This window comes from Falco naumanni, chromosome 17, assembly GCF_017639655.2.
Source record: "Falco naumanni isolate bFalNau1 chromosome 17, bFalNau1.pat, whole genome shotgun sequence".
Lineage (NCBI taxonomy): Eukaryota > Metazoa > Chordata > Aves > Falconiformes > Falconidae > Falco > Falco naumanni.
In genome coordinates this window covers 3291347-3305124 of record NC_054070.1, presented here as the reverse complement: position 1 = coordinate 3305124, position 13778 = coordinate 3291347, and the positions used below count along the sequence as shown (strand labels likewise).

The following is a 13778-nucleotide window of genomic DNA, read 5'->3' as shown; positions in this document are numbered from 1 at the left end:
TGCTTCATTCTAGGCAAGTGCTGTAAATAACACACTGAAAAGCGACATTACAAGTACTTGAAACAAGAGATGAAGAAGAGACTGTCCTCATGCAATAAAACAACCAGAAGTTATGGCTCAATTATCACATGCTGTATTTATATTGCACCCTTCACAATCTCAGTAAGGGAACTCGGCTAAATAATGTCCTCATCCTCCTCACCGCATAGACAGGGGAGCAAAGGAAAGACTTAGGCAAGTCAGTAGCAGAGATAACAGCAGACTGAGGTCCTGACCTGCACACATCTCAGACACATGCATGCTGCTCCTTTGCTGCACTGGACCCCTACATGGATATCTCTCCTGTCCAAAAGATTTCAGCATCTAGCGCCATACCACTAGTCACAATTTACTTTTCTTCCCCCCTGCTGATGAATGTTATGACTGATACATTATGGAGAGAAAATGCTGCCTTACTCAGTACTCTAATGCACACAATGTTCATCAGCAGAAGCACCTGTCTACACTTTCTTCCCCACTTACTCATCCTCTGGGTTTGCTACAAGAGCAACGTGTAAATCAATTGAATAAAATCAATGGCAAGCTGAGACTAAGGGGCATAGTTCTTCTCATAGTACCAACCAGTCTGAAATCCCACCAGCGCTCCCATAGACATTTCTGGCTCAGCCCAAGCCCGTTTCTGCAGCAGCACTGCATGAATGTTTTCAGTCCAGACCTGCCAGAGTTCACTTCCCTTCCCATCCAAACAACTGGGGTCAGACACTTCAAGAGTTACCCAGAAAACTGCAACGTACCAAAATTAGGCGCTCACATCTCCCCCTCTTTTAGCTTCATCTACAATGCCAGCTTACTCACTAGTATGCAGACCTCCAGAAGCTCATCAGCTGGAAGCCACAAGGGCTCAGCATCTCTGCTAACACAGCTCTACATCTCTTCTTAACATGCTAGGAGGCTGAGAGCCTGCCTCACCTCCGCTACAAAGCCCTGGCAGAGACAGACATCCCCACTGAGGGACGGCAAAGCAGCTGCCTCATGGTTCGGCAGAATACTGACACCCTGGGAATTCACATCGGCAAACTGCAGCAAGATCCCGTTAGTACCAACCCCCTCACACACAATCCTTTCAAGCTACTTTTAACGTCCTCAGAGCAATTATACTTCACCAGTCCTCTGCCAACTGCTTTGCACATCCCGGAGTACATAAGACATTAAGATTGCCCTCTATATCACATTTTCAGTCTCTGAAACTATGTTGCCTCCTACCTTTGATGATCAAGAAATTGGCTTCTGCAGGCGTGTTTGCTTTGAACAATCCAGCCTCCACCTTCCTCTACCGCCTCGCTTTCCCTATCCATTAGCAGAACTTGCTGCTATCGTTGATAAGCCAGCAGCACATAGAAGCTGTGTCGCCATACAAACCAAATGCGATCAGGACCTTTAATTTCCAGCGTGGCACCTGTTGTTTACATCACTTTTTTTTTCACCACTACCCCCCCCCCCCACACACACAGTAATTGGTTCTTATAATGTTCTTGCTCTCCCACACATGTACTTACACAGGAAGCAAGGGGTGGGAGTTGTAGCCTGGGGTTTCCTGTTCTGTCTTTCTGAAACACTGAACTGACACCAAAGCTTTGATCAAAAGATCTAAGAACACGAGCTGGTACACCGAGGTTCAGCTAAGAGTACATATTGCTTACAACAGGAAAACCAGAAGTGCCTCCATGGTTACAGGGTTTCTGGCACACCGCTGGTGCTCTTCAAGGGTTTTTAAGTCAATAGTTTTTGAATTAAATAATTTTTTCACGGGAACACTGCTAAAGCAAGCGCAACGGCATTACAGGAGGCTTTGCTCCTGTTGCAGCCACAAGCTCCGCCACGCCTCAGGAGATGAAAGGGGCGCTCTACGGGCTGCAGCCGGCGCTGGGAGCCCCACGGAGGGGCCCAGCGGCGGGCCCGGGGCAGCCCAGGCAAACCCCGCCGCGCTCCCTCCCTCCCACACTACAAATCCCACAACGCCCCGCGCGAAGCACGACGTACACCCCCTCCGCCGCACCTGGCGCGTGCGCACAGCTCCATATGGCTCCAAGATGGCCGACACAGCGTCCGGTGGCTCCAGCACGGTAACGGCGGCTCCTCGCCAGGACACGGGGCCGTTGTGGCGGGCGGCTGCCGCGGCGGGCGGGCAGAACGACAGCGGCCTGTCTGCCCCCCCATGCGCCTGAGACGCCTGCGGCCTGCCCGGGGGGCTTTGAGGCGAAGGCTGAGGGGAGGGAGGCGCTGATTGGCTGAATGGCCGGGGGGAGGCGGGGCTACGCAGTGGCACTTGATTGGCTCAAGTTTTTCTACTCGGATTGGCCGGCGTGGGATCAGCGGGACGGGGCTGCCCGTGGGGCGGCTTTTTTAAAGGGGCCGCGGCCCAAAGGGCCTTCTGCTTTGCGTGGTGCCTGTAGCACTGTGTCTGTATGTGTGTGTCTGCATATATGCGTGCGTGCACGTATGTGTGTGCCTATATACATGTGTGCATGCATGGGTGTGTAGATGTATACGTATAGATTGTGTGTATGTATATGAGGGTGTATATGCATATGTGTAGATTGTGTATATATGTGTGTGCATGTATACATGTGCACGTGTGTGTGTATACATGTGCATAGATTGTATGTATAGGTTGTGTGTATATGTGTGTGCATATGTACATGTGCACATACGTGTGTCTATGTATATGTGTGTGTGCATGGCTGTGTAGAGTATATGTATAGATTACGTGTATGTGTGTGTGCATATGTACCTGTCCAGGTATGTGTGTGTATGTATATGTGTGCATGTATGTGTATAGATTGTGTGTATGTATATATATATGTGCATAAGTACATGTGCTTGTATGTGTGTGTCTGAATATGTGCATGTGTGTGTAGATGTCTACTATAGATTGTGTGTGTATATACATCTGTATGTGTGTGCTTATGTACATGTGTGTACATGTGTGTACATGTGTGTGTGTGCCTGCATGCAGCAGGAGGCTGGCCCATGACCCTTGAGCACGGGCAGCACGTGTGCCACCCTGCCTGCCAGCCCCTGGCGTGTCACAGGGCCTGTCACCTGGCCGCGTCCACAGCCTGGGGGTCCCAGCCCGGGGGTCCCAGGGCAGGATCAGTGCCCTCGCCCTTCCTGGGGCCAGCCGGGCTCGGGCCTCGCTGCTCTTCCTGGGGTCTGGAGGTGGCTTCGTTTCTCTGAGCTCTCGTTTGGGGTGGGGGGCTGTGTCTGCAGAGGTCGGGCAGCAAGCATGCCACCACGCCGGCTGATAACTACTACCTGGCTCGGAGGAGGACGCTGCAGGTGGTGGTCAGCTCCTTGCTCACCGAAGCCGGCTTCGAGAGCGCTGAGAAGGCCGCGGTGGAGACGCTGACGGAGATGTTACAAAGCTGTGAGTATCCAAGCTTTGTCAGTGCCCAGTCACACTGGTCCCCTGAAGTGCCTTGGTTCTCTGTTTTCAAATTTTTATTATCTTGTGTTAATAATGTTTGCAAAAGCAGAAGGGTTGACCAGTGGCTAGAGCACAGCCCCGGAGTCACGGACTTCTGTGAGCGTGAGATGCTTGTCCGAACTCAAAAGTACTTATGTTACTCACTGAGTACTCATTAGATACTCATTAGGTGTCCTAATAAGCTCCACATACTGAGATACTGGCAGAATAAGTAGAGAAGTAACAGAGTTCCAGACATTTGGTTAGTTAAGGCTGCAGAAGTGCCTGTATCTGGCAGCTCTACTTCTGCTTTGCTGGGTGATGTGCCTAGGATCTCGGGTTCCGTATTTTTTTGAAATCAAAATTTGATCAAGTTTTGTATCTTTTCATGCTTGTGATGCAGATTTGCTTTTTGCATTTGCAGAAAACATCTGACTCTTTGATCTTTAGTGTCTCCATACTTCGTGTGTGCATGTGCTTTAATTTCAAATACACAGGTTGTAAGATGCTGGATTCCGGAAGCTGTTTTTCATTCGTTGCTAAATTTGCTAAAAATTCACTAGGATTGGGCTGATACTTTTTTTTTCCCCTCCAGATATTTCTGAAATTGGAAGGAGTGCAAAGTCCTACTGTGAACATACAGCCAGGACGCAGCCTACACTCTCTGATATAGTGGTTACTCTCGTGGAAATGGGTGAGTAGTAGACTGGTCCCATTAATTCCAGCTGCCCGCATTGCAGAAGATCTGAGTGTGCTGTGTTGGTAGGAAAACCTGTCCGTTGTGTTTCTGATATGTGTGTGATGCCCGCAGTTCTGGGCTTCGTGTGGGCACTCAGATATCGTTGCACAAATGCAGTATAAATATATACAGAGTGCGTGATTTTCTTTCACATATAATTATTCTGGAGAAGCCTGAGAGAAGGGATTTTTGATGGGGTAAACTCTGGGTGTGATTTATGTTTCCTGTTTTGTATTTCAGGGTTCAATGTTGAAACGCTTCCTGCGTATGCCAAGCGCTCCCAGAGGATGGTCATCACGGCCCGTATGTGGGAAATTCTCTTCTTATGCAGGAAATTGGAAATAATTTGGCATTCCTATGTGCTGGCATCCAGAGGGCTCCTGCTTTCCTGGTGGATGATGCAGTCCAGTGCCCCTGGAAGTGCAGTTTGTCTTAAGAAATCCTGTAATGACTGTGTAATAGGTACCCTCTGCCAAACTGGTTGCCTTTGCCTCAGCATCTTTATTGCACATGAGAATCCTCAAGATAGTTTTGTTCTCCTTGTGTAGGAGGGAGGGGTCAAGTAATCCTTATTCCCTTTTGGAATGCCAAACACAATCTGAAATTACTGCTTGTGGGATGTGTTCTGTCCCTTTTGTAGGACCTGGAGACATGGGTTGCAGTTCAGTACGAGCTAGCACTTCATGCCTAACTCTTGGCAGAATGAAGCTGGCTGATTTATGGGTGTGCATGTTTTTTAACTGTAGCTCCTGTGACAAACCAGCCTGTGACTCCCAAAGCCCTGACAGCTGGACAGAACAAGCCACATCCATCCCACATTCCTGGCCATTTTCCCGAGTTTCCAGATCCTCACACTTACATCAAGACACCAGTGAGTGAAAAAAGATATTTTATTTTTTTTAATGCCATTTGGGGTCTGTCTGAAGTCAGTGACACCAGGAGTGGTGTATAAGTATTTTTACTGCAGTGCAGGTACTGTTTATCCACAATGTTGCTTCTCCTGGCTTAATATCTCGCTTGCTGGTTGTGGGTTGCCCTTGCTGTAGACTTCTGGCTGTTTGAGAGCTGTAGCTCTCTGAAAATCTGTGAATGTGAAGGTCAATGCTTGCCTGTAGCATCTGCCTCCTAGTAGTGTTTTGAGCTTCAGCTGTCTGCGTTGCATCCACTAACCGTGTTCTTTTCTTTTTTTTTTTTTTTTTTTTTTTCCTTCCTGCTGCACAGACATACCGGGAGCCAGTATCTGATTATCAAGTCCTACGGGAAAAGGCAGCATCTCAACGGCGCGATGTAGAAAGAGCTCTCACACGTTTCATGGCTAAGACAGGAGAAACCCAGAGTCTTTTCAAAGATGATGTTAGCACTTTCCCACGTGAGTTATCTGGGACACTTTGTGCTGTAAATGACAGCTGCCTAGCTGGGTATACACTCCGTTAGAGTTCTTGCTACTGCAGGAGGTGAGCAGTGAATGATCACAGTGTGTTTGCCCTTCTGAGACACTGGAAGGCTGGGAAGTGAGGGTTTTCTTTTCAAAATGGGGATGAAAAACAGAATCGAAGCCAAATGGTAGGCTTCCACCCTCACCAAAAGCTCACTTTCTTCTGCTGGTGGAGAAGGCCTTGGCTGATAGGTGCTAAATTCAAAGCTCATCCCAATCCTGTCTCCGCCCCTCTGTAGCTTCTGAATAAGTAATTTCTTCTCTCTCATATTTTTATGGGAGAGAGTGGAGGTTTTCCTGTTCTTCTGCCTGCAAAGCAGTGATGAGTATCTTCCCAAGGCTCACTGACAGCACAAATGTCAGTGTTATCTTAAGGGGGCCTAAGTGATGCTTCAGCCTGTGAGATAATTGAACCTTTATGGAGGTCAGGAAGGATTTTTTGTGTTAGTATAATGCTGTGTCTGTGGCTGGAAAAATAAGGGGGCTCCAGAAAATATGAAATTAAGAGACTGCCATCTTTTAGGGACAGCGTATTTAATTCCTGGTCTCTGGGAGCAGCAGGGAAAGAGTCTGTGTGTTTAAAACCAGAACCAGTGGAAAGCGTTTGGTCTCTAAATAACTGGTTGGGTTTTTGCTTCCTATCCTCGGAGCTGAGGAGTCTTCTCCCAGCTTGCTGACTGGGTCCTTTTCCCTAACCCTAGTGATTGCTGCCAGGCCTTTCACCGTACCCTACCTGACTGCTCTTCTCCCCTCTGAGCTGGAAATGCAGCAAATGGAAGAAACAGATTCATCTGAGCAAGACGACCAGACAGACACTGAGAACCTTCCCCTGCACATGAGCACGGTACGCCCAGCCTGAAAGATCAAGGTCTCTTGGGCCCAGTTTCTTAACGAAACCTGGTTCTTTGCCTGTCTTCCTTGCAGCTGGGCACAGTGGGTGGAAAATGGCAGTGGGTTGCATTTTACCAGGTGTAAAGGCCTGAACATTGTCATGGTTCTTTAACTTCCTGCAGGGTGCAATGCAAGCTGAGGTTGAATCATGAGCTTTCAGTACAACCTTCATCTCAGTGTTAGGGGAGAGAGGATTGTTGTTGGATCCCACACTATTCCCAAAGGGGATCTTCTTGTGTTAGAAATCAGGAGTCCGCACCTTTAATGCAGCTCCTTGTGTGCTGCTGTTTATCTTGGCTGTTGATTATATCTAATTTGGCCATAGGTTATGTGGTCTAAACTTCTAAGCCTTGTTTAGCCTAACTTTGGTTGTTTATGCTTATGCTTTTTATTTAATGTGGCAGGATGATTCAGGACCTGAAAAGGAGAACGCTTCAGTGTTACAGCAGAACACATCCCTGTCAGGCAGTCGGAACGGGGAGGAAAATGTGATAGACAATCCCTACCTCCGGCCAGTGAAAAAGCCCAAGATCCGCAGAAAGAAGTGAGGTGTAGCCAGCCCACTGCTCAGAGAAACCCAGGGGTTTCACCTCCGCTGCTGTGGGTGAAAGGCGTGGAGCAAGACAGGAGAGACAATCCAGCTAAGTGGCAGAAGCAGAAGAATGATCTGTCTCTGCCTAGTGAACTACACTCTCCATCCTGGTTTGCAGTGCTCGCACTTTCCCCTCTGCTCTCCTGCTGACTTGGAATGGTCAATGGTCAATTGCCTTAAAAGCGTTGAAGGCCATCGGGTTACAGACGGGAATGGTCTCGTTTACTTTGCTTTGTTCTCACTGTCGGCAGGATTTACTTTCTGAAGAGACGAGGGACATGAAGGTTCTTGCTGCTCAGTGCTTCCCAGCAGGCTGTGCAGAATACAAAGGCATAATTCGTTTATGGCTGGCTGGCAGGCTAGAAAAGAAACGTCTGCAGTCAATGCTGCCTGGCCTTCTAGTCTGAGAAGCATGTTTTAACAGAGACAAAAAAATCCCAGAGAGGTTTCTTTGGATTCTTGGCAGTTAAAAGCAAACAGACTTTTCTTTTATAAACTAAAGGCATCTGATGTGTTGGTAAGAGAGTGAAGTGTAAATACAGAGCTGAGATGGAATTTTATTCTCACTTTTGAGACTGCAGCTGGACTTCTCACTTAAAAGCAGTAAGTGTGGTGTTTACCCTGTTCTGCTTTGAGATCATTTTCTAGCAGTATGAATGGCACAATTTAACAGCTGCTTCAGGCTATTTTTCAGTTTTATTGTTAGTTTCAACACAGCACAACTCCTTGGAGAGTTCATGCCTTCACTAGTTGGTTTGAAAGATGCTGGGCTGAAAAACTTGGAATACAGAATAAAGCTGTATTGGTTGCAGTCCACAAGGCCATGCTATTGATCGCACTTTTTTCGTCCATTTTCAAATCCAGGCATTTATTAATGGAAGTTGCTCCCCCCTCCCCTTTATTCCCCCAAGAGCAGAAGACTTTATTTCAGCAGTGAAAATGACTGGTGATGGGATTATTGTAATTATTAGCTGATTCTAGTAGGGCTTTGCTTTAATTTTCCTTCCAACGTTTTCTTAGGCAAAATATGGGCTACATTTCTTTGACAAAAGACTCCTGTAGTTTGGTCCAGTCTCCCAAGCATCTCTTCCAGATGAAAATGTGGTGCTGGAAGAGGCAGCCGAGACTGTGTGCTACAGACTTCCAGGCAGCTCACAGTTTCCTAGAGTAGCAGCAAAGAATCTGTTGCAGTCACCAGGGAGATCAGAGTTGTGCGTGTACGTGTTCCTCTCCATTCAGTTAAGGCATCCTTCCAGGCCTCCCTCTTCCCCCGTCACCCAGGGAGGAGGAAGATGAAAAGGAGTAATTGTTTCAGTGAGCATGGAGGTGTTCCTGCCAAACAATCTGAAATTAGATCTCTAGCAAAAAAGCCCTGCATGTGCTGTTGCCACGTGTGCTGGTGCCTTGGTTGTACAGAATAACAAATGTACAGAGACATTGTGTATGTTATGTATATATATATAAATTTATATCTTTTTTTTACTTGGATTAAGCATTTTTCATAATGAGAAAATCCCTCGCTGGGTAGGGGAAAAATGTAGAATGAAAATAGTAATTTTTATGTTCATAATAAAAGAAATTTTATCTCCTACAAGCAAAACTGGCTGAATCTTTTAAGTTTCAGGAGTGGAAAAGCACCTGAATGGAGCCCGAGTGTGCTTTCAGTGGGGTCTACAAGCAGTAGGAAGTCTTGTCCTTCCCTCTGCATCTCTTCCTTTCTTCACAGCAACACTTGATAGCTGAGAAGGTTGGGAATTTTCCAACAAAAACTCTGGTTCATTAGAAATATGCTCAGTGAGGACAAAGTGCCTTTTGAAATACCATCAGTTTTGCAAAAGCTTTGGTAGGTTTCTCCACTTCTCACAGGTGGAACGTGGTTAAGGACTGCAGAATCTTAGGTACTGCTTACTTTCTTTTACACCGTCTTTTACACATGTATTTTTCTCCTGATTAGAAAACCAGGACAGATGGAGGTGAAGTGTGCAGTATCAGCCACGAATACAAAGGTGAAGCCTTAAACAGCCATAAACCCCAGGTCTTAGGACAGTACAATTTCCCGTGAGTCATACCCCCACCTTCAAAAGTTTGCACCAAAAGGGGCAACTGCACATCAGCAAGGACATCCCTTTTTAGCAGCTGCAACTACAAAGCAGGCTCTTGTGGTGGGGAGGGAAGGGGCTGGTGTGCCTAGAGAAGACTGGCCATGCTGTTGCAGTGCATATATGAGAGCACTGGAAGACCAAAAGTGGGAAACTGGAAGAATATATTGTGGTTTTACAGCTGAAATTGGGCTACAGGGGGAATTTGCTACAGAAACAGGTAAACAGACCCCGAAAATTTGAAAGCCTGCGTTGCAACTGGTAGTTATATCAAGAATGAATGTTGCCTGCTCTTAGTTTTCCCCTGAGATTGAATCAAGGCTGTGATCACACAGATCAAGTCGCTGTGTGAAGGTTTGTAAACATTTATAGAAATCCCTAGGGTCTGATTTGTACATTACAGGAACAACCGATGATGAGCACCAGAACCTTTCTGTTTCAGACTGAATTTATTATCATGGCCAGATTCTTAATTAGAAGCATGTGGCTTGCTCGTTGCTTGAGAATATCTTCTTTGTGTCAGCAGGGGAAAAGCTAGTAATGCAAAATTAAGTCTTGCAGGCCGTCTGGTCTAACCTGTCCCAGCACAGCCTCCTTCCCTAGGAAGTTTGCTGTGTGCTGCTTTAATATAGCTGCTGGCTGTGCACAAAGCCATTATACCCTTCCTGAACATACCTGAGGGCAGTGTAGTACCATGTGCACCCCCATGTTTTGTCAGCTCTCCTCAGGCTGTGGGTGAACCCCTGGGCCCGGCCTGGAGCATTCGCTGGGGATGAGGAGATGGTGGTGAGGAGGCTGGGGAAGGCAGGTGTGTCCTCTCCCAGTGCTGAGGAGACGGGGCAGCAGCCCGGCTGCCCTGTAGCTGTGTTAATCTGGCTTCTTTCCAGTGCCAGGGAGGACTGGATTTTTGGGGGAGAAGGCCCCTGCGCTGAGGGAAGCCATGTTGGGGAGGTCAGGTGTTTCTGTGGTGACCGACACAAAATGGCCGCCAGCCCTGCCTGGGCCGAGGGCTGAGGGAAGCAGGGCCAAGGGGTGCTGCACGCGGGCCCCAGCAGCACCCCAACACCTACACAGGCAGCAAGACACATGTCCCAATCCCAGGTAAGCACAACTTGCAGCAAGAAATCCCTCTTTGTTTTATTTTGGAGAGGCTGGGTAGTGCGGATGAACACCTCCATGGGTGGCGCGAGGCCCGAGCTGCGCTGCCGGCAGAGAGGACGTGTGGCGACGGCCCTGGCTCCTCAGCTGTAGTATAAACTCAGGTAGGCCACTCGATTCCGGTGTTTCCAGAGTTCTTTGTCTATGGTCAGCTAAGAGACAGCTACTATCGGTTAGATATTAGCAATGACAAGCACTTCAGAAAAGCGCGGGAAGGTGCAAGAAGGTTTTATTTTCAGCAGAATTACATGGGAAGTCTGCACTCTGGTTCTCTCGTTTTGTGGATGGAAACTTCCAGAGCAAATTTCTTAATGTAAGGTTTTTTTGAAGGACTGTAACTGTGTTTGCAAACCAGCATTTTCTGATAGAAAATCACTTTGTTTCTTGTGCCCCAGGCTAGTAGAGCCATGTATCCAGCAGGCCAGTGAGGGAAGGATGACAAAACATAGTCCAAATGCATTGAAATAATCATACATTTTCCTTTGTCACAACCCTTGAACCAGGAATAACATCCCTTTATCCTTGTGCTTACCTTCTGTACCTCCATTTTTAGCATCCTCTTCGCTGGCATCGGCACTAAAGACCAGTCTGGAGACCCAAACTTCATTGGCCAAGTGATTTTTTTGTGTAATGGCTTGTCTGCATTGTAAGCTCCAGGTCTAAAGAAAAAAGTCACAAAATACCTCATCTCTGGAGCTAGTGTATGACATTTGTAATACTAGAATTTACCAGCCTTGCCTTGATCCATGGGAGAAATGCATGTTGTGGTATTCATGTCATCATGCTAAGACTAAAACAGGGGAGCTTTTTGAAGATAAAAGCATTACTGGGAACTCAGTTACCTATCTCCCATTTGTGTCTTAGTATTTCTTTCCACTAGTACTCCTGCTTATTATTAAAAGTGTAAGAAAATGAGTTACATTACCCAGGGAAATTTTTATCTGAAGGCTTATCTGGAAATCGTGGTGTCCTAGTGGAAAATGAAGCACAGGCAGGCTGGCGTTTTCCCTCTTTATTCCAGAATGACTGGTACGTTGCTGGGCTGGGAGTCACAGTCTGCAAGAGAGAAAATTTCTGTAAGGAAGATCTTTTTCTGCAAATCATTCCTACATGCTCCAATCAGCAGCCAGCTGGGTATTGCCGACTGTTGTTCAATGCATGCTTTGGCTACTCTGATAGAGTAAAAAAATCAGAATAAGTCAATATGCACTCCCTACTCCTTACCCAGTGAGGCCTGTGATGTTTCTGCTACTATATTGTTATTCTAGAGAAGCTGGGCCAGAAAACATAGCGTGTTTGTTCAGGTAGTATAGCTGATTTTGCCTCTATATGTACATTTACATGTGTGTGTATGTGATACAAAGGTATGTGTATATAGAGATGCATGTGTTGATGTTGTTAGAGCTCATATGAGTCTTGGGTCTCTAGGCTCAACACCTCCCACTAGAATATGTGTAAGGAGTTCTGTAGGTACCAGATACATTAAGTTGGAGGCAGCCCCAGCAAACGTGATCGAAACTGATGGTCTGTGTTGGGAACAGCCTACAAATTCTTGCAAAGCTTCAGCTCTGCCGCTGTGAAGTGTGCTTTTCTTACCTGTGGCTCTGGTATGAAACGCTGGGCTGTTCTCGCTCCTATCACATAGCCTTTCTTGCTCAAGGGTTTGTTTTCCAAAGAGTATCTAAGGCTGCCGCTCTGCAATTCAAAAGCAGAAGTCTCTTACTGACATTTTTAAGACACCATTTCCATCAGGGGAAGGGCAGAAGTACATGAGCAGCAGACACTATTCCTGTTAATTCCTCTAATTTCTTGCTAACGTAGAGTGTTAGGGCAGCTAGAGCTTTGAGGACTGGTACGTTTGGAAAGGGAAGGGCATTTCTTTTTCTACGTATATGCGGGGACCTCGTACAATGGGTTGGCAGGGTAGGTGCGGGGGACTCTGTGCCTGGCTGGCCATGGTCCTGTTGCTCCTGTACTGTGCGTCTTCTGTGAAGGAAAAGCTCTGAGCACAAAAACTGAGTAACTTACCTCGTGACTCAAGTAACAGCCTGGCCCAAGCGAAGGGTCTCCCCTGATGGGTATGAGCTGGATTGCCAGCCTGTCTGGGGCATGGTGGAGAGGGAACATTTTCCGCTCTTGACATGACCCAAAAGAGATCCGCTTCCGTCCATCTGTGAGATCAGGAGAGGAAACGCTACCAGTGTGGTGACCACTTGCCACTGTTTTTCCTTCTTAAGTGTCTGCTGCTCCCTGCCTGAGGCCAACCTTCCCCTTATCTCCCAGATGGGAATTTTCCTTGACCCTGGATATTTCAGGAGGTCTGCCCTTTGGATACCTGTTCCCTCCTGCCACGAAGGTTTCTTTTTCCCCAGCCTGAGCAAAGAGTAGCCTAGCAGCCCAGTTGTGGGGAAGGTTGCTGGGGAAGCCCAACGCCACTGGGGAGCTGCACAAGAAGGAAAGCCCTTGTGCCCACACCCCTGTCTCCCATGGCTCACCTCTCCGCTGCCACTCCGCTGCCATGCTGCCCTGTCAGCTGTCAGGGGGTGTGTGTGGGTGTGTGGGTGTGTGGGTGTGTGTACTCCGGTTGCCATAGACACGGAGGGGGGGAGCGCTGGAGGGAATGCTGGTGACGGCAGCGCCTGAAGAGGGCAAGGAAAGAAAGGATGAATAATATCATCCCTGTGGATTGTGCTGTGCTGGCTCCTAGTTCGAGGAGCTGCTGTGTTCGCACCGTCAGCCAGTAGGGGAGAGATCTCTGGGGAAGCAGTCTATAGATCGTGCCAGCAAGACCCTTCTCTGTGATGATTCTTGTGGCATGGCCTGATCTGCCCTGTTGTCTCCTCCCTGTCTTTTTCCCTGTACCTGGCTGTTAAGGCAGGGCAGTGAGTAACCCCTGCAAACTGCCGCGGAAGACCACTGAAGTCACCAAAATGATACCCGAGGGTTTGCTACTCACTGTCCGATCTCGGGAATCTCGTAGCCAGCCTGAATGTTGGAAATTCCTGCAGCAACAGCCGCGGTGATCATGAGACGGGGCTTGTTGACCTGGGCGGCTTCCTGCTCAAAGGCTGCCAGCATTTCCTGAGGGATGCCAAGAAACGTGTCTCACGTGGAGTCTTTGGGCTCAGGCTTTGCAAGCAGAGCTGTGCAGAGCAGAGGGCTTGACCAAAACCTACCTTAATCAGGACGGTAAAGAGAGTCTTGTCCTGGGCTGGGCTGCCCCTCGACCCAGGGTACTCCCAGTCAATGTCCAGTCACACAGGAAAGGGAACGTTACCCTGGGCTGCACTTAGGAGTTAGTAACTGCATGAGGCAGATATAATCAGAAACGATTGGGCCATGTTTCCTTGCAGGATAAGTTATTCAGAGAAAGTGATGTAGGGTTAGTTATCCGTCTC

The 13778-nt window shown here is 47.8% G+C and overlaps 3 protein-coding genes across 3 annotated transcripts in view; 1 reads left to right on the top strand and 2 right to left on the bottom strand.

Annotated features, from left to right (window-relative positions):
* The window catches only part of CCND3 (cyclin D3), a 47011-nt gene extending 44872 nt beyond the window's left edge, over nt 1-2139 (bottom strand). Inside the window, exon 1 of the mRNA XM_040616437.1 lies at nt 2057-2139. The gene's annotated coding sequence lies outside the window, so the exon portion shown is untranslated. The remainder of the gene's footprint in view (nt 1-2056) is intronic.
* TAF8 (TATA-box binding protein associated factor 8) lies at nt 2055-8712 on the top strand. The gene is made up of 8 exons (XM_040616434.1): nt 2055-2123; nt 3271-3427; nt 4062-4160; nt 4446-4508; nt 4952-5076; nt 5427-5574; nt 6342-6484; nt 6936-8712. Exons 1-8 carry the CDS (start codon nt 2091-2093, stop codon nt 7077-7079), a joined length of 912 nt encoding a protein of 303 aa, XP_040472368.1. The 5' UTR covers nt 2055-2090; the 3' UTR covers nt 7080-8712.
* A 1751-nt stretch (nt 8713-10463) lies between these two features.
* On the bottom strand, nt 10464-12900 carry PIFO (primary cilia formation). The gene is made up of 6 exons (XM_040617080.1): nt 12876-12900; nt 12409-12551; nt 11977-12075; nt 11306-11436; nt 10913-11039; nt 10464-10532 (listed from the first exon to the last, which is right to left on the bottom strand). Exons 1-6 carry the CDS (start codon nt 12898-12900, stop codon nt 10464-10466), a joined length of 594 nt encoding a protein of 197 aa, XP_040473014.1.
* Nucleotides 12901-13778: the final 878 nt, after the last annotated feature.